Source organism: Conger conger, chromosome 1 (assembly GCF_963514075.1).
Source record: "Conger conger chromosome 1, fConCon1.1, whole genome shotgun sequence".
NCBI classification, from domain to species: domain Eukaryota; kingdom Metazoa; phylum Chordata; class Actinopteri; order Anguilliformes; family Congridae; genus Conger; species Conger conger.
In genome coordinates this window covers 44,036,954-44,059,500 of record NC_083760.1, presented here as the reverse complement: position 1 = coordinate 44,059,500, position 22,547 = coordinate 44,036,954, and the positions used below count along the sequence as shown (strand labels likewise).

Genomic DNA, 22,547 nt, shown 5'->3' with positions numbered 1-22,547 from the left:
TGCATCTGACATTTGCCAATTCAGAAACATTTCTGTAGATTAGTGAAACATAGCCTATCCTATATGACGCTTCATATGTCAGTTATCACACAGTGTTCACATTGAAAAATTATTTCCCACTGTAACATCTGTAACAAATGTATTGATAAATATGCCATTTGGAAACGGTTGGTTTGAATAAATTCATCCATGCATGTTTACGTAGGCTACTGAAATAATTGTAGCTGCCGTGCTTGTTAAGTCATGCTGGTTTTATGTAGGCTACAACCAAATACATAAACCCAATCCCAGGTATGTCAAAAGACTGGGTGGTAGTGAATTTAAGGAGTATGCACCCGTTGGGATGCACCCGTTGTCATGACAATTTCTGTCTGCTTTCAAGATGGCAGTTAGCTCAGCTAACATTAGCTATTGATAGCTAGCAAGCTTGTTAGTTATTTGTAGCTAGTTACTAACAGTACAAAGCTATAATTAAATGTATAAATAAATATATAATGTGTTACTTACCTAGCTAGATATTTATCTACACTTCAGGCTTAAGTTGCCCTGCTGCTCAAGGATATGATTTCCCAAAATAACTTAAGTAACATTATGTCTTTACATATTCATACTTTACACCACAAAAAACAGCATCTCTGGTTAGTCTATAGTTATTGTAGCCATTGGATGTCTATCGGTGTGTCTTGTTGGGATAGCTAGCTAGCTCTATGCTTAGCTAGCTAGTCTATATCGGCTTGGTGGTGAAATACCATTTCCATTACTAGCTAATTGCATTAGCTAGCTAGCTATGTAAAATAGGACAATTTAGCTGTGATGTCAGCTTCTACCTAGCTATGTTATTGAGTCCTTGTAAAGCATATACATTAAACCAACTACAACAGTAGACTAGTTGTCACCACCAAGCTTACAAAGCATTGCTTTAATGGAACGTTTCCTACAGATATCAACAGCTAGCGCGTCCTGGCATGAGGCATGACATCTTCTCTGTTCATTCTCTTTCACTGGCCACCGCTACATTAATTACATGGATAGCTATCATAGCTGGCAAGATAGGCTGAGCTAGCTAGTAACTGGCTTTGATCGTACTGTAATGTTAGCTAGTTTGAACAGTACATTTACCCATACTTTGTCTGTATGGTTGGTTGGTCATGTAGCTAGCTAGCAAACATACATTTAGCTAACCTGTGTAGTCAGCAGCTATTCAAATGATCTTGTGATGAAGCTGTCATGTTTTTTGTTTTTTTCCTGTTTTAGTGCCCCAAAGGATCTAGGATCAGATTTGCCTCCCCAAATCCTAACCTTAACCATAAGTAAATTAATATTAAATAAATAGTAAATTAAAACAACAGACCTTTGATCACAATGAAAATAAGTCTGACTTTCTTGTTTTTATGCTTGTTTTTTTCACTTCGGGCAATGCTACGGCAAGCTGGAAAGAAAATACTTTAGGCTCACGCAACCCTACAGAAGTTTGCAATGCAACTGAAACTGATGTAGGATTAGATGAATGCATTTTTGGCCAGGTGGTCTTTAAAAAAAAAAAAAAAATTGACATGTCCTGGAGCACCTGTTAAGACGCGATCATGACCACCAGTACGTACCAAGATGACAATGACCACCCCTGCCCAATTTTGGACTTCCCCCTCCCTTCTCTGTAAATGTGCTGATGTTAAAACACCATTGGTGGTGGAAATTAAAACCGATTTTCAACCAATTAATGAATTAATTGAATTATTGTACAGTTATACAATGTTTTGGTACAGAGTGTTGGGCATCAACTGTATATTTTGAAACCCGAAAGAATGTGATTCAAGGGGTTCATGGCTTATTGGCTACTTCATTGAATCTCTTGCTGCTGTGACGTTTTACATGTAAGAGCCATTATGTATTTGATAGGTAAGTAATGGTTGGCCTGACAAGGCTTCCAACACACAATGCATTTATACCTGCTATGGGTACTGTAACTATGGTGGTCTACTTTCAACATGTACCACTGGGCAGGCTGCTGAGGATTCAATCAAATATTCTCTTTGAATCAACAACCAAATAGATTATTTTCAGAGGAACGCAGGAGTTTCTAGAAATAAGTATTTTGTTGCTATATGTGCTTTAAATGTACCAATTATGTGTCCGAATATATTTGGTTGTTTCTCTCTCATTATTTTTTTTGTGATGCTTTTCCAGGCTTTTAGTGCAGCCTCTTTCAGTTGTTGTTTTCCCTTCAAGGAGGTGAAATGCATGCTCAATTAGGTTAAGGTCTGGTGATGGACTTGGCCAGTCTAAAACCTGCTACTATCACAAGTTACTTCACCAGTAAAGATTAGTGAGCCCACTCCAGAAGCAGCCATGCCAGCCCAAGCCATGACACTTCCTCCACTGTGCTTCACAGATGAGCTTGTATGCTTAGGATCATGAGCAGATCCCTTCTTTCTCCACACTTTCACCTTTCCATCACTTTGGTAGAGGTTAATCCTGCTCTCATCAGTCTAAAACTTTGTTCCAGAACTTTTGTGGCTCATCTCTGTACTTCTTTGCAAATTGTAATCTTGCCTTCTGATTCTTACTACTGATCAGTGGTATGCATCTTGTGGTATAGCCTCAATATTGCTGCTCTCTAAGTCTTCTTTGTGTGGTTGATTGGGATACCTTCACCCCTGCCCTTTGGAGATTGTTTATGATTATTAATTATGTTTTTGGGGTTTTCTTCACAGCACTCACAATGTTTGTCATAAACTGCTGTGGTTTTCCTTGGCCAACCTCTGATGTCTGTTGCTCAGTACATCTTTCTTTTTCAGGACATTCCAAGTTGTTGCACAAGCTATCCCCAATGCTTGTGCAATGGATTTCCACTTTTTTCTTTGGTTCAAAATTACTTGCTTTTCTCCCAAAGACATTAGACATTCAGAACTATTTATTGTTTAACCAATCAATCTAACAGGACATATCTGGGTGGTCTGAGTGATATGATATAAAAGGTGGTATGTTCTAAGTTATTTAACAAATCTAGATAAATATACCAGGAAATAAAATATGACATTGGGATCGGTCATCTCATGTACATCTTCATTTTTCCAACATTCTACCAAGAGAGAAAGATGGCATCAATTAAAACAGAACTCAGCAGTACTCCAAGGTACATTGCAATGCATTGCGGGCAATTTTGCCTCTCGAAGCAGGTACCCTATTGTCTGGCCTGGAGCATGGTTACACCTGGGTGGAGTAACATGTAACCCCAGCTCACAATCGTTTCCATTGGCTGTAACGTGTAACACAGCCCACTATTGTTTTCATTGGCTCTGTCAGTAGCTGCATCCCTTTGATGGAAGTCTCACACGTCGTGGCTCTGTCTCAAACCAAAGGCAGTTGCCTTGTTGCCTTGCTGCCTGATTAGACCACTGTTCTCCAAATACTTCTTTGGAGATACTTGTTCTACAATAAATAGTTTTCGATTGACGTAATTGACATGCCGCTCCCATTTGATTGACATAGAAACAACAATCTATAACTGTGTAGGTTTGATAAAAATCAGTTGACTAGCATTCAGGGGGCATTGCTTGAAGCGGGATTACAGAATTAGTTAGATAACTGGACTGAATAAAAGCTGAACTCAATTCAGGAACATGGGAGTAAAAAGAGCTATTACGGATTTTTTCAGTGTAGTAATTTGTGAAATACCACCAGATCAGATGGCTATCTCGCTACAGCAGATAGTGTAGCTAAAATGATATGCTGTGCTATACAGAACATTCATGTAGCAACAACAGTAATAAGATACGCTTTTATTGTACACGGACCAGAAATGGAGTAGTTAAACACAGGCGAACAAGTTCTGGCGTGAATTAATCATGGATTTCTTCTTCAAATATTAAAGTGTGTTCACTTACTGGGCACCGTCCAGCAATGCCTAGAGGAAGTGCAGTCCCGCCGGGACTTGAGCAATGGAATTGGTCCTCATTCTGACACAGGCACCATTCAGAGAACAGTCTCTATCAACAATCCTAGAGCAACCTAGTTGTGGGAGCTTTAGTGTTCATATAGTTTAGGCAACAGACCTGTCGCAGACATTGGCTCTTCAAGGGCAATAACCACAGGTGTACGCCGCTGGGGTGTGGGTATCATAGTTCTCGGGAAGCCTGTGAAGCAGTTGAGACCTCGGCCTCTCCAGCCAGCTCGAAGTCTGGAGGAGTCTGTGGCTTCGGCAAATACTGTTAGTGCTGCTACTGTCAATCAGTTTGGTAGGAATACATACAGGGTTTCTGGTGACATATGTGCCAGTGTGCCCTTCTCTTAGCTGCTAAGAAGTAGGGGTGGCCTTCATCCTGCTGGTATTCTGATTAATTCCAGTAATATTGCTTTGACTAGGCAGGAGTGAACTCCTGTCGTAGTGGCACATGGGAAGAAAGGGGTTATGCCCCACTTATTGCAAGGTCCCCAAGGCCAAGGTGAGAGGGGCATTGGTCAGGCCATCGTCAGTCATAATCATTGTCATATGCCAACTGCAAGCATGTACTCTTAGCACCTTAAGAGGCTGGAGGAGGAGCGAACTCTGACCGCAACACTGGCATCAGAGCTGGCGAGGTCACTGTCGTATTCATACTGGGGAGTCCAGAAACATTCTCTAGGACTGAAGGGGGAATCAGTCTCACAGCTTATGGCAATGGTAATGAGCAGGTATTACACTACAAAGCTAGTTAGCAAGTGGTTCAATACAAACACGGACTGGCATAATGAACGCACTCCTTAACCGCAAGGGACACTTGCCTAGAAGGTAAAACCAGGACCGGTTTCGCTATTGGTAATCCACAGTTACGACAGTATATATAAAAAAAGAAAAAACAGCAAAAGCACTCCTCTACCAGGCAAGGTTGTATGTAATTCAAGCATATGGAGTAAAAACACTCTTAATTCAAGCCAAATTACTCTCTCAAACAGCCGCAATGCAGGCCCAGTAAGAGCAAGACTGAAGCAGCAGGGACCAATTAGTTAGCCAGTAGCTAACTGCGCTGTACAAGGGTGTTAGTAATTCAGTCAGAATTAGAACCAAATCAATCTCTCAACCATCCGCAATATGGTTTCATAAGAGCGACTAGCTAAATGCTATACTTTCCTGCTCCTGCTAGCTCTCCAGCGGTCGCATAACACCTGCCCTAGTTGTTCTGACTAGAACAAGCTTGCAGTGGGAGAATGGACAGGGGCAGGTGTTACACGACCTCTAGAGGGCAAAATCAATCACAGCTCCAACAGCAGTCGTGAAGCTTTAGGCAAGATTAATTAGACGCAATTCTAGTGGCAGTCCTTGTTGTTGACCTGAAAAAGGAGCACAAGGCGTGGCGATTGTGGGGCATGTTACACAGCCCAGGTCACCCCACGGCACACATAAGTTTGTTGGTATACGTTCCTTGACCTGTGCATGGTGTGAGAATATATCCAGTAGTTTGGACTGCCTCTAAACTGGAAGAAAAAATGAACCAAAATGTATTGAAAGCATGTAATACAAGCTGAAACTCACTTGGCACTTTAGCCAAATCTAGGATTGTGGAGTCCAGAGCCAAATCAAGACAAAATACGTCTTTGTCCCAACCATTATGATGTTTACAGTGAACTACCTAAATGAAAGAAACACCAACCACCAAACACCAACTCTCTGAAGTTCTTGATGGACTTGCATTGTATTTAGAACCACTTTATGTATATCGTGGTCAAGGAGTATATGCTTTTAACCACGTTTGAGATCTATTCCTCTAGCTCTGGAAACCAAAACTGAGCATGCTGGGGTGTAAATGCATGGCTAAATAAACTCATTTTTTGAGGCCCCTGCTTTCAATAGTATTTGTATCCCTCCTTTATTAAGATGTTCCTTTATTTTGGCAGTTAACAATATGTTTCTATGTAATCTCAATTTTTTGAGTGATTTCACAAATGGCAGTGAGCAAGTGGTGCTGGCAGGGCAAAAGCCCTCCTGGGCCACAAACGGGTTATACAAACGTCAATTTTTGGGGATCAGTGAGTAGACATGTTTGCTGCCGCTGAGTACATAGCACTGTAGCCTTTACTGGAGTGTGAATCATTCTCAATAGAAGATAGCAGGTCATCATTTCTACTAAGACAGCACATAGAAAAATGTCAAATAGGAAATAGTGGAATTATTTTTCAGATGTTCTTTGTAATGAGTCTCAAATGTCTCATCCAAAATAAAAGTTGAAAAGTATGAATGTGACAGGCACCTCAGATTCTAGAAGAAGAGAAACCAGTCTTTCTGCTCACTGCAGTAAAAGTACCCTCCCCCCGCTCGAGAAACATAACAGCCCAGGTTATTTACAGTGATCTACAGCATAGAGTATAAAATCAATTATTCATAATTTAATTCCATCCAGTGAAATAAGTGTTGAGTGCTAGGTCTTTGTTATAAGGGAAAGAATTATGTTTTGCTTGTGCTGTTACCATGGTTTCTTTTCATTCTTTCTCTACTCTTGATTCTTGCCACCTTGATACAGAGTTTGTGGGTTGGCTCATCCATAGTTTTAGTGATGGTCATGGGACACTCCTTGGTGTCTATGGCTCTGAGCTTGGTGTCTCACTGAGAAGCTACTGCTAATCAGAGTGAGGAGGTGTAGCAGTAAAATGTTATAGTGTGAGCTGTGAGGATATGTTGCCATTCTCCATGGCAGACTCTGGCTGAGCCATTTAGCAAGTATGTGTGCCATCCCCTGCTACACTTACTATTGGAGTGGTGTACAGAAACAGACAATTCACGGAATATAGCTGTATCAGAAGAATACACACATATAGTAGGCTCCAGAATTATTGGCACCCTTGAGAAATATGCACAGAAAGTGCTGTAAACTGAAAAATTATAGTTTTCCAAAAAAACAGATTCCACGGTTATTGGTACCCCTGGTTTAACACTTTGTGCAAACACCACTCGTAAAGATGACTGCCAGGAGTCATTTCCCTACCTATGACCAATGCTTCCTAGCAGACGCAACCAGATTTTCTGCCAACATTTCCTGGTACTTTGTTCAGTTAATTTTGCCATTGATCTTAAATGGTGCCCGCTGGCAGCAAAACATCTCCAAACCATCAATAACTCTAGTGAAACAGAATGTGATGGAATGACACAATATCGTTTCTTTAGATTGAGATTAACTAAATTTAAGTGAAATTACATCTCCAATTGCACTTTCTTTGATTTTAGAGTAATTGTTAGGGATGCCAATAATGGATGAAAATACCATCCAATTCAAGCCAAAAGTCTGCACTTGAACCTCGTTGTCATTGTATGCTTTCAAACTCAAAGCGCTCGAGTGCAGAAATAACAAAAATATGAAAACGTGACACTGTCCAATGAATTATGGCACTCACTGTGTATTGGTAATACTGATGAAGCTAGCAATAGTAAAAGCCGGGACCTATCAGAGCCATGCCAGATACTGTGTAAATGAGCCTCATTATAAATTACATTTACAATGGGCCTTTATTTTAGATAATTGCATGTCATTGTCCAATTTTTTTTCTTTACCTTCAGATTAACAACCCCTTATTGAAATACTAAATGGACTGCATTTTATCCAAAGCGCTTACAAGTGATGCCTCTCATTCACCGTGTCACACACACACTCACACACCAACGGCGTAGGCTACCATGCAAGTTACCATGACTGGGAGCATTTGCGGGTTAGGTGTCTTGCTCAGGGACACTTTGACACACGTATGGATTGAACCAGCAACCTTCTGACTGCCAGACGACCGCTCTTACCTCCTGAACTAATATAATTCATAACACTCATAAGATACTGTATGTTTTCTCATAAGATAGCCATGATTTGATTAGCGGAATTCACTGCTCAGATTTTAATAAAGTGTAGGGTGTTCCATGATCAGGGTAATATGGGTTTTGGGTGTAATGGCCTACATTACCAAATTCTAGACAATGGAAATATGCTGCTTGCTATATATATATATGCCACTAAACCCTGGAGATTTGCATATTAACTAATGTGTCTCTGGAATATATAAAATTGCCCATATAATTCAGTAATACAAGTCTACAAAACTACAAGTTATGATAGTATAATAAATTATGCACGTGATGAACTAGCCAACATTCAGTGACTGGAATCAGCAGGCTGTTTCTAACAGGGGTTGGGGGGCTAGCTGGGTGCACTCATACTTAAGTGCCTAGATTGGAAGATTTGCCCGGCAATACAACCATGCTACTAAAGTGAATGAATTTAAAGGTAATACTTATACTCAATCAGTTATGTGTTAGCTAACTATGTTTACAAGAAATATTTGTTTTCTGTAAGGTGATCCATATTTCCAATAATTCATTCAGAAGGTAGGAGAAGGGTGAAACTGTATTTATTAGGTCCTCAACAAATGGAGAAGAATTGCTACTATGTGAAACCTATGGTGTTATAAGTTCCACCCACCGCAAAAAAGTGACTGGACCAAGGAAGGGGAAAAAAATTAATCGCCAAACAGGAAGTGAGGTTATAACTCAGCAACTCTTTGATTACCAATCTTGTTACCAATCTAAATTGTAAATCTTGTTACCAAACATGGTTTATGGACTGAGGACTCCTTCCTGAGGATGTGGGAAAAAATTGGTGTCATGGCGACATTGCCCTACTGGACTGCTTGCCCTCCTTCAACCCTTCTTGTAGGTTTAATTCTTATTGCTATCCCCCCCCCCCCCAAAATGCCACTCAGCCCACCCTGACTCAGACAGCTGGAGGCAGGCCTGCCTTGATCCCCAACTTCTCTCTAACTACCACCAGTTCTTGGGTGGACTTATGACAAAGTGACATGGTTTGCTGCCATGTAGTCATAGCCAGATGTTTTTCTCCCACTTTCCCCAAAGTCTTGTCTCGTTCCAAGCACACTGCGATATCTTCTGCCAAGTACAGGCATCACAGTGCAGTCCTGAATTATTATGTCTAGCAACAAAAATTTAAAACGTAAACATTATAGTCTTGTCTAGTTGTTTGTTTTCTGTAAGATTTTGCTTAGTTACCAGAATGCAACAGAACATCAATTCTTACTCTTTGCTTTGCTGTCACTGTAATCCTGGCAGTGGCTGGTCTGATAACTCTCATGGGTTTAATTTATGCTGATTTAACACACAGCATCTTCCCACCAGTGTAATAACAGTGTCTGGGATGCAGTCCTGTTGCCTTCTGGTCTTCTTTGACTGCGTTGTTATATTGTGATACTCTGGGCAAACATATTTGACGTAAGGCACAAAATTAAATATGCAGATGTATAAAGGGATACATGCTTCGGTGTCTAATAAGCAGATAATTAGTTCAAAGGTGCATTACAATTTTGAAGTCTTGTAGTACTCAAGTCCAGGACTTGAGGAAAGGGGACTTGGACAGTAAGACTGACACCCTGTTACCTGCCACAATTCAGAATTGTACTGTACCACACCTCTTTACTGCATTTATTTTATTGTAATTCTTCACTTCTCTACAGACCCGAAAGCTTGATGTTTACTTTGAGTATGAAGAGAAGCTCATGAGCAAGTCAACCCTGGACAAGTCATTACTGGATATGATCAGCGACCCGGATGGTAGGTATGAACGTGTACCATGCAGCCACTGCGTCATTGTCCCTAAACGGCATACAGTCTATTGTCAATCAAGTTTTATTGATCACATACACAATGTACATGACAGTGAGATTTGTTATTCCCATACATATCGCTCTCAATACACTCAAACACAATAACATAGAATAAATATATACAAAAGAATATAAATAGAACAACAACAACAACAACAACAACAACAATAATAATAATGTAATATAATAATAATAAAATCACAATAATAAATAGTAGAACAATATTGCACTTTGATTATGCCATTAAAACTGCTAGGTGATAAATGGTGCAGTATTAAGGGTACAGTGTTACAGTGGGGTATGCAGAGGTGGGGTGGGGGGGTGGCGGAGTGGGGGGTTGGAGGGGACAATTCAGATATTAGTATTGGTGGAGCTGAGGAGTTGTTGGGGGTCTCAGCGCATGTGGATGTCCTGGGGGGTAGAAGCTGTCCTTGAGGCAGTGGTCTTCACTGCTATGCAGTCTTTTTTTGGGGGGGATTCATTACATCTCCATATCTTATTTCAATTAGATAAATGGTGCAGTATTAAGTGTACAGTGTTACAGTGGGATATGCGGAGGTAGGGTGGGGGAGTGGGTATAGATAGTTAGAGGGTTTGCACTTGTGACAACTTGCCCCACATGAGTTTTCCCAAAACGGCACCCAGATGTCTCCAAATACAAATTCATCTTTTTGTCCAGACACATGAATAATCAGAAAAGATTACTTTTCTATTAAACCCGATTTGTTTTATTCAAAATGTAAATAAAAGGTGTTCAAGGTGTTGAAAAAAGCTCTCTAAAAAGGATTGCTCACCATAACGAACCTGCATCACATTTAAAATGGAAATTAGGTTAACTAGAGCCCCGTTAGCCAGTAAAATTACGGGTTTATCTATAGCCCAAGTCCAACGCAAACACTCATTTGATGTTTTACGCACGTCTGAATATTCATTCTGCTATGCGAATGCAGCAATATTCCTAAACTGTCCCTCATCTGAATATGGCACATTATACCTTGTTGTAAAGGGTAGGAAAACCAGCATACACTGGGGTACTCCAGCCACCACTTCTCCCCAGTTTACCTGTGGTTGCCAAGTAATTTAAGCTCTCTTTTACAATTCCTGGCACTGTGGCATCTGCAGAGAGATCGTTTTCAAAACTATTCAAGAACTAGGCTAGCTAGAAGTGCCATGTCGCAAAACACACATTGACCAAGATGAAGAGGAACTGAAATTATCTTAGAGCCATGATTTTTCTTTTATGATGCACCAAAGTCCTTGGTTTCAGAATATTTGGCCCCTGCTCTTCTGAAATGACTCCCCTGTTGGGAGGTACAGTGTGGTTATCCACCAAAGAAGTGTTTGTTCCAGAAGTATTTTTTCCACAGTTCGTACTATTTGGTAGAAAAATATAAAATGTTATTTTACCTACTTGTGTTGCAAAATATGTATGACAGCTGCAGGATAGGAAGATATTTGATGGCCAGAGGGAACAGTCTCCAGTGTTAAAACCGAACAAACAGACACACTTCCTGTTATATGAAAAATGAGCCTCCCTGAGGTGATTGTTGATGGCATTAAAGCAGCAGCTCTTAGAAATGAGCAATGCATCATTTCAGTTCAGGTCAAATTTGGCTTTTTGGAGAATATGGAGAAGTATTTTTCAAGTGCTTGGAGCAGGTAATGAGAAAGTGGGCCTTTATAGGGCTACAGTGATTGCACAGCCTGCTTTGTTTAGTTTTTCATTTCATATTTTCATGGTTCCCTGTTTGAATAGCAATGTTGTGGTCACAGAATCTGTTGTTTATTAATATGTTTATTTCACTCTGACTAGATATTCTGCCTGGAAGTTGTTTGTTTTGAGTCCTTTATATTTTCAGTTTATCGTTTTGTTTCATCATGCCAGTAATCATTGTACATGCTTTGTAAATTATGTCATTTTTTAAATACTGTAGGCGTAATCTATTTTTGTAGGCACGTGCACATTGCTGTTTGAAAGCCATGTTTTGCAGGGGGGTATTTCACTTCCACAAAGAAGGATATGCAGGATACTGTAATGCAATCATATGTTGTTAAACAGTCCAGCTATTGTTAGAGCACTAATCACTAGACCCAGTAAAGGTTCAGGTGGTAGCATGCTCCAGGGTGCTCCCAAGGTAAAGTTATATCTGTGTTCCTGAAATTGGCTTTTTTTTTAAATGGAAAACTGTAATTTTGGTCTTGTCCAGATTTAAGGCTCTATTTTTCAGCTGGCACCTGGCAGCTGTAGCAACTGGTGGTATTTTTGTTACAGGTTTAGCTGTGTCTGACTCGTCAAATTTTCATCACTCACAGTGCGCTGAAGTTGGAGGAGAGCCACTGCTGGGTGGCTCCATAAAAGTTTGCTTGCCTTAGAAAGTAAATTTCCGACTCGATATTGATTGCATGGTGGGGCCAGATTGGACTGCTGAAAGCGTTTTTCATACTTTATAGAGCATCAGAACACTCTTTTCTACCAGTTATTTATGCCAAAATGGTATTAGGCTATTTCATAATTGTTGAAATTATGGCATTTTCACCACAAAGGAGGCATACAAAAGTGTTTACGGCTAGAAAAATGTGATCTAGAGTGCACCCTTTAAAGATTTGACCAAAAAGATTTCTTTGTTCACATACTGCCCAACACTAATAATGGTGCACAAACCCACTTCAAAGTAGCTATGATTTGGCAATGTCGCTATATGGACAGCTACTGGCTGACGTTACGTTATACTTCTCTTTTACATATTGGTTACATTACTGGCATTTGGCAGGCGCTCTTATCCAGAGCGACATACAGTTGATTAGACTATGCACGAGACAATCCTCCCCTGGAGCAATGCAGGGTTAAGGGCCTTGCTCAAGGGCCCAATGGCTGTGCGGATCTTATTGTGGCTACACCAGGATTAGAACCACCGACCTTGCCTGTCCCAGTCATGTACCTTAACCACTACGCTACAGGCCGCCCAGTTAATAAATACAGTGGCTTCAAAAAGTATTCAGAATGGCAAAAATGGCTTTGAATCGTCAAGTGTCCAAGGTATCAAATGAGCCTCAAACTACCAAGCTGCTGCCAGTTATGCAGTAGATATGATGAGAATAGTTTCTTCTGCAGGGCTGTACAGTGAGACAGTTTTGATCGCATATGCTATTAAAAATTATTTGAATTATGCGAAGAGAATAATGTATCCACTTGCATATATGGGCGGCCGGTAGCGTAGTGGTTAAGGTACATGACTGGGACCCACAAGGTCGGTGGTTCGATCCCTGGTATAGCCACAACGCCGCACAGCCGTTGGGCCCTTGAGCAAGGGCCTTAACCCTGCATTGCTCCAGGGGAGGATTGTCTCCTGCTTAGTCTAATCAACTGTATGTTGCTCTGGATAAGAGGGTCTGCCAAATTCCATTAATGTAATGTAATACTTTATTCAAGGTGGCGGAAATTACAACAAAAACATATATTTTTTTAATCATCAGTACACAATAGCCATTTGTCTAGAAATGTCACAGTTTTCATAAAGAAAAATGATGAAAATTGAGGATCTAATAATAAGATTTGTGATGCTGTACCTGCCCCTATTGCTTATAACAAAAATGTAATCAGCAAGACACTCTCCTGGATATGGAGTAAAGGTTTGCAAAGTTCCATGATGATAGGTTGGCTATACAAGAAATTGCATGAGAAAAATGTCCTGTAATATACTAATTTAAACATAATTATTCAAAAGATGTTATTGTCTAGAAAGTTGAATAGTTGAGGGGTGATTTGCATCAGTAAAAAGAAAAAGATCAATTTGACTGAAAATGTGTAGTTTTTTCCAGAAAATTAACCACCCAGAATGATGGCAGCTAAGAAAATATACTTCATCAGACAAAGCAGTCTCCTAGGATAGAAAAACGAAATATATACGTGCAGGAAAACAATTGTAAAAATGAGAGACATTGTTTTCGGACAATAACTGCTTGAACACACATGTACCTTCCGTCTTCCACTGGTTTTGTTTACAAGTGAGTGAGGGTACTTCGTGCTGTATTCCGAAGGTACACGGATCACTGCACTCAACCAGCTGAAGATGGAAGAATACATGTTCATGTTCAGCAGACTCGCATCTCTTAATAAAGCATTGTTGAATCTCCATTGTTTCACCTTAATAGTGTTAAGTATGAGAGGAAGAACAACAGACAAAGGGGTACGATCATATATGAAGATACTATTAATCACAGGCTGTGAAAGCCTCAAAATAAATTAAATTGATCAACCAGCCTTAAGGCTAACTGCCTGCTCTCCATCAAGGTATCAGCACAGATCTCTGACAACTGTTACAGCCATGTGTAATCCCTACTGTACGTCAAACAACATGTGCTCACCCCTTGGGCAGATTGTTTAAGATTCAGACCTCTCAAAGAATTCATCATCGTAGAGTAGTACACTAAAATGTATCGGTAATTTTGCATATTAACATACTTATTTAGCACTTTTCAAAGCATGCTTTATTTCCAACATGCCCATGTGTCCTCTTTGGGACAACATATCTTGTATCACTTTTTCAACATAGCTTGCCCACAAACTGTCGGTACGTAGCATACCATTTTTAAACTAGTGTGATTAATTGATAGATCCTGCATTAAAGTGTATGTTGTAGAGTCACAGTGTCGGTGCTGTACAATACGCAACCATGGATTCCTTAATCCTTTTCCTCTCTTTATTTTGCGATTGTTTGTCAATTCGCAACAGGATAATGCGCAACAGGATAATGCGCATTTCTATACTTCCTTTGCCTTTAGTGCACATTGCTGATTTGTGGGAGAATTCTGCCTCTTTGCGGGTATCAGGGAGCAGGCGCTGAATTCCAGGCGCTTTCCTCACGGAAAGTTTTTTTTTTGTTTTAATCATCTAGAATACAGCAATGACACAAAGATACTACGATGATACAAAAGAGCTTAATTGTATAGCTGTAATAGGTCTGAGCAGGAGCAGGTCTGACTGGTTTTATGGATAATTGAGCAACTACTGTATCCCTGTTATAGACTTTACTCCCTATGAATGGAATGTTCATAGGAATGGTTCTACATTCCAAATTGAATCAAATCCAATTTTTAAAATCAGTTTAATATGCAAATGTGTCACTTTGTTTAATGTGCTTAATTGTTTTGTTTCTCTTTCTGTCAAATTTTCTCTCTCAGCTGGGACACCAGAGGACAAGATGAGGCTTTTCCTAATATATTACATCACATCCCAGCAGCCCCCCCCAGAGGTGATTAAGAACAGTATTTTGTTTGCCTGCCTGCCTGCCTGCCTGCCTGCCTGCCATGCCTGTCTGCCTGTCTGTGATAAAAAAATGTAAAGGTTTTTGATGAGACAGGTGTTTTATATACACAGTGGTATCCACTTTTCTTCCGACCTAATTTCCTCTCCTCCATCCAGTGGTTATACCCTCCCACCCAACCCCCCACTAACCAGTTTCTTTCAGCATTGTCCTAATATTGGTAATATTAGTTGTGTAAATGGGGTACAGGGCCTCCACTGGTTTGGATTATCTGATTATCAACGATAAATAATAAATGAACAAATAAATGGAGCTACCATTCTAACAGTCATATGGACATAAAATAATGTATCGATTCACATTGCCATCATTACAAGTATTCATTCAATTAACAATCACAGGGAAGAAACATCTCTACGTCTAGGCACATAGGTGTACTATATGAGCTTACCCAGTTAACTAGCATACAGACAGAAATGTGAGTACATTTTATTGAATAAAATGGATAGCTTTGAATGCCATAATCTTTGTATATTTGTATTTCATAGGCTATGATAAAAAACGTTTGCCCATACCAAGCACAGAAAACGGTGACAGCAATAAAGCGATAAACTTCAACAGATGGATGGTGCTTATTTAAAAATCGCTTTAAATGGTAAATGGTTGGAATTTATATAGCGCCTTTATCCAAAGTGCTGTACAATTGATGCTTCACATTTGCCCATTCATGCACGCACCAACCAGCTCATCATGAGCATTTTGGGGTTAGGTGTCTTGGGAAACTTTGGCACTCCCAGGGCAGGATAGAACTGGCAAATCTCCGACTACCAGATGACTGGTCTTACCGCCTGAGCCAATGTTGCCTGTTTAGTTCATGTAGTTCAAGCAAAAATAGAAAAGAACAAAGAAGATATAAACAGACAAAGAGACGGAACGCAGCTGAACACAGGCAATATTGCCATATTTGTGTGTAGTCGTAAGATATCAATCACAAAACTATGTTTTAAGTGAAATGGTTGCATTTTCTGAAAGCCTCAGAAGGCAGGAAATTAAATTGATCGGCCTGCTCTCTATCAAAGTTTATCTGCACAGATCTCTGACAACTGCTACAGCCATGTATAATCCCTACTATAGTTCGTCAAACAACATGTGCTGACCACTGGGCAGAATGTGGATTCTTTCAGAGGTTTGAATGTTAAACAATCTTAGGGTTGTGCACTGTCTATTGGCAATATTACATATTAAAGTTAGAGGCAATATATTTATTTGGCACTTATCCAAAGCATGCTTTATTTCCAACATGTCCATGTGTCTTATTTAAGACCACATATCTTGTATCACTCTTTCAACATAGCTTGCCACAAACTGTGTTGTTACATAGCATGCAATTTTTTTACTAGTGTGATTAATTGATAGATCCTGCATTAAAGTGTATATTGTAGATTTTAGAGTGTATATTGCTATGATCTAATTCATATATGCCTACTGTTTGTAATTCTGGATAGAGTTGTTCCGATACCAGTATTGGAAATGCCTCCGATACAGCCCAAAAAGCTGGATCCGGGTATCGGGGAGTACGCGTGTCCATGCGCCAATCCGATGCCACATAGTTTATTATGTGATGATAGCTCATTCACGCTACTCAGGCAAACAACAACACATGTGCTAGTGGAGAGTGTAGTAAGAGCTAGCAAAATGTCAGCAATTTTATATAATCTTATAAAGCATTTGAAGGCACATCACACGAAAGAGCACGATTGGTTAATCAATGCACACGGGAACTGAGTTTTAAACGTTAGGTTCACAGAAGATCTGTGTTTATTCGTTGACACGCAAATTCAAACTACCGGCAAACTGATCATAGCTTTCCACTATGCTGTATCAACATAAAAATAAATAAAGTAGCTAATACATCATTGGATAAAATGCTGCATAGGATATTACAATACGTTCTTTCCATTCTAAACTAGCAATCTGCGGCTATTTCAGAGGGTTACGAATGCAAACACCACAGGGAATTGAAAGCTAAAGTACTATAGTTTTCAAATATTATATATAAATTGTGTTTTAAATCTGTAACTGTTGGTTCATTTATAAGGCTTACTGTATAGCATTTCTTCATCCATGTTTATGCGTTGACATGCAAATTCAAACTACCAAATTCAAACTTTGTAGCAGTTTTTCTCAAAAACATTGCTCTGTGGCACACAAAATGGGACACACCCTCCTTGATATCTGGAGTACAGGGATAATGGTTTTCTTAGAAAGTATGGTTTTGTTAGAAAGCTTACATTCTCTCTTCTCTTTAAATTTGTTTCTAAAACTCAAAAAACATTTTGGGGTCAATATGACTGATTTCGATAGAGCCGGTGACATATATTTTTTGTCCAATTGCTGCCGATCTCCGCAATGAAGTTAGAGATGTTCCAATACAATTTTTAATGACTGCTGGGGGTTGTATGTTTTCTTTTATTTATTTATTTATTTTTTTTGTACTGACAAATTTTATTGCATTTTCAAGCTTTATTTTGGGCTGTCTTAATAGTTAAATGTCAACATTGTAATTTAAACATTTACATTTACATTGTGCAGTGTAACAGTTGTAGAAGTCTGTAGTTAAATCCCTGTAGTTTACAGTTTATAGTGGTAGTTTATAATTGTTCATGTTTTAATCCCTCTTCCCAATAGCTTCTGCCTGATAGACTTGGCTGGCATGAAATCTGTAAATATGCTGTGGTTAAGAACTTTGTTACAGACTGGGTCGTGCACTCGTTGTGGTCACGCAATATTTGCCTGATATAATATGATAACACCGGGTCTAGGCGACTGGTCTAATAATTTTACTTTTATACCAATACAGGTATTGGTGAGATTAACATGGTCCATTTTTTGCTGAAAGTACGGAATTTTTGCTTTCAATGTCTGATAGATAAATAGTCTAATGATAATGTATTGCTTTATTTATTTTTATGTAGTTACCACATAGTGGAAAGTGATGTTCAGTTTGCCGGTAGTTTGAATTTGCGTGTCAACAAATAAACATGGATGAAGAAATGCTATACAATAAGCCATAAGTGAACCAAGAGCTACAGATTTAAAACACAAATTATTTGATAACTAGTACTGTAGCATAATATTCCCTGCAGTGTTTGCATCCTTAACCCTCTGAAATGGCCGCAGATTGCTTGCTAGTAGGCTACTACTGTAGCTTGTAGATTTTTATATAGTGTATTGTAGTATTGCGTGCAGCATTTGTCCAATGATGTATTGCTTTATTTATTTTTATGTAGATACAGCATAGTGGAAAGCTATGTTCAGTTTCCCGGTAGTTTGAATTCACATGTAAACGAATTAACACGGATCTTCTGTGAACCTTAAATGACGTAACGTTGCAATAAGCTATAATTCAACCAACAGCTACAGAAATTATTTGATAACTATAATACTGTAGCATTCAATTCTCTGTGGTGCTTGCATGCAACCTTGTGAAATGGCCTGATTGCTTGGTAAATAATGATCAGTTATCGGTTCGCAATTTTCGGTAAACGTTTGCAACTCAACTCCCCTTTGCCTTGGTGCTCTTTCGTATGATCAAATGCTTTAAAAGATTGCATTCTCTGTGTACACTCACGTTACACTCTCCGCTAGTACCGCATGCGTTGTTGTTCACCTGAGTAGCGTAAATGAGCTATCATCATATGATAAATTACGTGGTATTGGATCGGTGCATAGACTTGCGTACTGGCCAATACCCAATCCAGCATTTTGGGCTGTATCGGAGGCATTTCCAATACTGGTATCGGTATTGTGAAAACTCTAATTGACGTAGGTGGATGCATATTTTACTTTCATTCCGTACAAACTTGCAAACAAGTTTGTTTTTGCACCTAGTCAGCATCCAGCTTGACTGTCTCTGCAGGGATCTGAACCCCTTGGCCTACAGTAGAGGGCTATGGTGCCTGCAGCATTTTGTGATTTCCTTTCAATTGGCAAGCATGTAGGCCTTGGAGATGAGGTGGGCTATTTATGTAATTATTACTTAAATACAGCATTTGAGGTTGAAACACAGCGATCACCAGCAGGCACTATGGTCCTCCAGGACTGCAGTCTGATGGCTGGTCTATAGTCTGTCTTGATCTGTCTTTTCTGTGAACATCTAGAACAGTGCAAAGAACAAAATGAGGAGTTATATTCAATCCCCAGGTGGGTTTCCCAAGTCAAGATTCCTGAAACAGCATTTCAGAAATGTTGAGTGATTGATTTAAACAGAAGAAGCATATGTTGCTTTTCTTCAGTGTTTTTAATATAATTTTACATTGTAGCTAAATTTAGAAATTTAGACTTGCTTTCCACGGACTATCCTACAGCAAGCAGCAGTGTTTCATGTGGATGAATGTCTCAGCATGGATGTCCTTTAGAAAAGAGGAAAAATTACACAAACAGAAATGACCTCAAGCTTCACCGGCAATTTTATTGTATTATATTCTGTTTTTCTATTGTTTCATTAGGAAACAAAAAACCTCAAAGAACTCTAAACCTTATTTGTGCTGAAAAAGTTATTCAAAACATATGTTGTCCATATTTCAGGAACATTGATACTGTTTGATGCTTTTGCCAAATGTCATTCCTCTATTTTCAGAAATAAATGTGCCTTTTTTTTCATGAACGCTTTGCTCAACCTGCCACAATACTTGCACTTTGAGTTCTTTCCATTATATCATACTGGCTGGGGACTTGGGTTTGAGCTCCTGACATTGTGGAGGTTGAGGTCAGGTCATTGAATGCATCCCTCACCTTCAGTCACCCCTGTCTTTGTGACATCCCTGTACAAAGTTTCCCAGAATGCCAGTGGGAATGGGGGATCCTGGGGACGAAGATCATCCCGTTTGAGTGTGAGATTGCTACCTCTAAATTCCCTATTCATTGGGGATTCAGGGGAGGTGGTGCGGCAGCCAAGTCAGCAGGAGAATGTGATCTGCTTCCTGTGCCATGATAATCCCCTTCTCAACCTCCAGGAAGCACAGTTTTTTCAAACGAGTTTGAAGTTTAGTAACTGAGAGCAAGCTCACAATGGGTTGTTGCATTTTAAAACCCTGTTTCTGGATTTGGAGTTTACAGCCTGGTAAAGCCATATAGTACAGCAGGGGTTCTAAATTCTTTGAAGGTATGACGGAGGTTGTGTTGATGGTGGCCATCTGAAAGTAACAGTTTCATTCCTTGTGTTTCAGGCTGATCTAGAGCAGTATATGAAAGCTCTTTTGGATGCTGGCTGTGACCTCTCACCCCTGAATTACATTAAGCAGTGGAAGTGAGTAGCTTTAATATATTTATAGTACAGACAAGCAAGCACTCTCTTCTGAATGTGATGTTCTCTTCTCTTTTCTCCCTCAACCTCATATTCATTGTTTCATTTCACATCCAATGTGCTGGAATATAAAACCAAAAGAACAGAAATTGTACCACTGTATAAATATAGATGGATGGCACTGTATATTTTATTTGTTGTTGTGTTGTGGCGGCGGCTTGTAGCGTAGTGGTTAAGGTGAAGGACTGGGATACGCAAGGTCGGTGGTTCTAATCCCGGTGTAGCCACAATAAGATCCGCACAGCCGTTCGGCTCTTGAGCAAGGCCCTTAACCCTGCATTGCCAAATCTGCTGCCAAATGCCAATAATGTAATGCCCGTCCAGCCCTTTTTCCTGCACTGTCCCAAAAGTTGCTGTTTTGCCATCTGCTGTCTACCATCTACCGTGATCCATGTGAACACAGCATAAGGCACTCTTGTGGTGTTTAAGACACCTCCAGTGACTAAAGTACACCACACCTCCAGTCACTAAAGCACACCTCCAGTCACTAAAGTACACTTTCCGTGTCTAAAGCACACCTCCAGTCACTAAAGTACATCTCCAGAGAAAAGGTAAACTCACAGTTGAATTCTACAAAACATTAACTGGCTAGGGTTCTGTTTTTGATTATGTGCAAATATTAGTCTTCTGATGAGTCATGCATGCAGGTGCATGCATTTTAAAAAGATTTCAAGGACAAGGATTTATGTGTGCTGTTCTTTTGCACCCTCTCTGTCAGAGCTTTCACCAAGATGGCGGCAGCTCCAGCTAACTACGGCAACAGTGGGGTCAAACCAATGGGGTAAAAATCTTCACACGTTCCGATGTTCAATTATTCGGCAGTACCGGCATGTAATGAAGAATATGTGTACTAAACTGCATCCCCTGCAGCCTTTTGCACCAGTATACTGTAATTTTGATCGCAAGTTAGGGTGTAAAGTCCACACTAAATGTTATGTTATGTTAACTTGGGTACTTTTTGTGTCTTTGTTCGGTTGCACAATTCATGCCTTCTGTAAGATATGTTGTGTTTAAATTATGGCCTTAGTGAGAGCAACAGGGTAATTGGATGGGGCAATATTATTACAGGCGGCCTGTAGCGTAGTGGTTAAGGTACATGACTGGGACCTGCAAGGTTGGCGGTTCGATTCCCGGTGTAGCCTCAATAAGATCCGCACAGCTGTTGGGCCCTTGAGCAAGGCCCTTAACCCTGCATTGCTCCAGGAGGGATTGTCTCCTGCTTGGTCTAATAAACTTTAAGATTTAATTTAACTTTAAATTACTGAACTAATATTTAGTTGCATAACCATTGTTCAACTTCTGCGCATCTGTGTTGCATCGGGTCAACCAACTTTTGACACGTAGAAACGGGTATTTCAGCCCAGGATGAATTAACTACATTCCACTGTTCCTGTAAATTTTGGGGTTTTGCTTTAGAAACTGCATTTTTAATGTCACCCCACAAGTTTTCAATGGGGTTGAGGTCAGGGGATTGAGCTGGCCACTCCATTACCTCAAACTTTTTTGTCTGGAACCAAGATGTTCCTTGCTTACTCATGTGTTTGGGGTCGTTGTCTTGTTGAAACACCAATTTCAGGGCCATTTCTTCTCCGGCATATGGCAACATAATCTCTTCTAGATGATCCATGATCCCTGGTATACTAACCCAACCCCGTAGTATGAAACACATCACCATACCATGATCTTTGCGCCACCATGCTTTGGCTTGAATTCAGTACCCGGGGGTCGTCTGACGTACTGTTGATGACAACTAGGCCCGAAAATAACTATTTAACTCTCATCAGTCCACAGAATGTTACGCCATTTTTCTTGGGCCAATCGATGTGTTCCTTGGAAAGTTTTTACTGATTCTGCTCATGCCCTTCTTTCAACAATGGTGCTTTTGGGGGGCTTCTTGCTGATAGCTTAGCTTCGATCAAACGTCTTCTGACTGTAACGGCACTTGCATGTAATTGTAGATCATCTTTGATCTTTCTGGAGCTGATTCTTTGCCATTCTGACTATTCTTTGATCCTTTTTATCAGTGGTTGCTTGTTTTCTTCCACGTGTTTTGGGTTTTTGTTGCCATTTTAAAGCATTTGAGATCATTTTAGCTGAGCATCCTATAATTTGCTGCACTTCTTTATACGTTTTCCCCTCTCCAATCAAGTTTTTAATCAAATGACGTTGTTCCTCTGAACAATGTTTGGAATGGCCCATTTTACTTAGCAATTCAGAAGGAAATATATTTTATAACAATGTGTGAAACATTTGCTTCCCTTCTTCCTTAATAAAGGACAATTAATGACACC

General features: G+C 39.8%; 1 protein-coding gene across 2 annotated transcripts in view; it reads left to right on the top strand.

Annotated features, from left to right (window-relative positions):
• scfd1 (sec1 family domain containing 1) overlaps positions 1–22,547 on the top strand; it is a 105,484-nt gene that overhangs the window by 45,316 nt on the left and 37,621 nt on the right. For both annotated transcript variants that reach the window (XM_061240232.1, XM_061240242.1), the window contains exons 15-18: positions 9,478–9,574; positions 14,809–14,879; positions 20,120–20,199; positions 20,975–21,037. In XM_061240232.1, the coding sequence (XP_061096216.1) occupies positions 9,478–9,574; positions 14,809–14,879; positions 20,120–20,199; positions 20,975–21,037 (311 nt within the window). The remainder of the gene's footprint in view (positions 1–9,477; positions 9,575–14,808; positions 14,880–20,119; positions 20,200–20,974; positions 21,038–22,547) is intronic.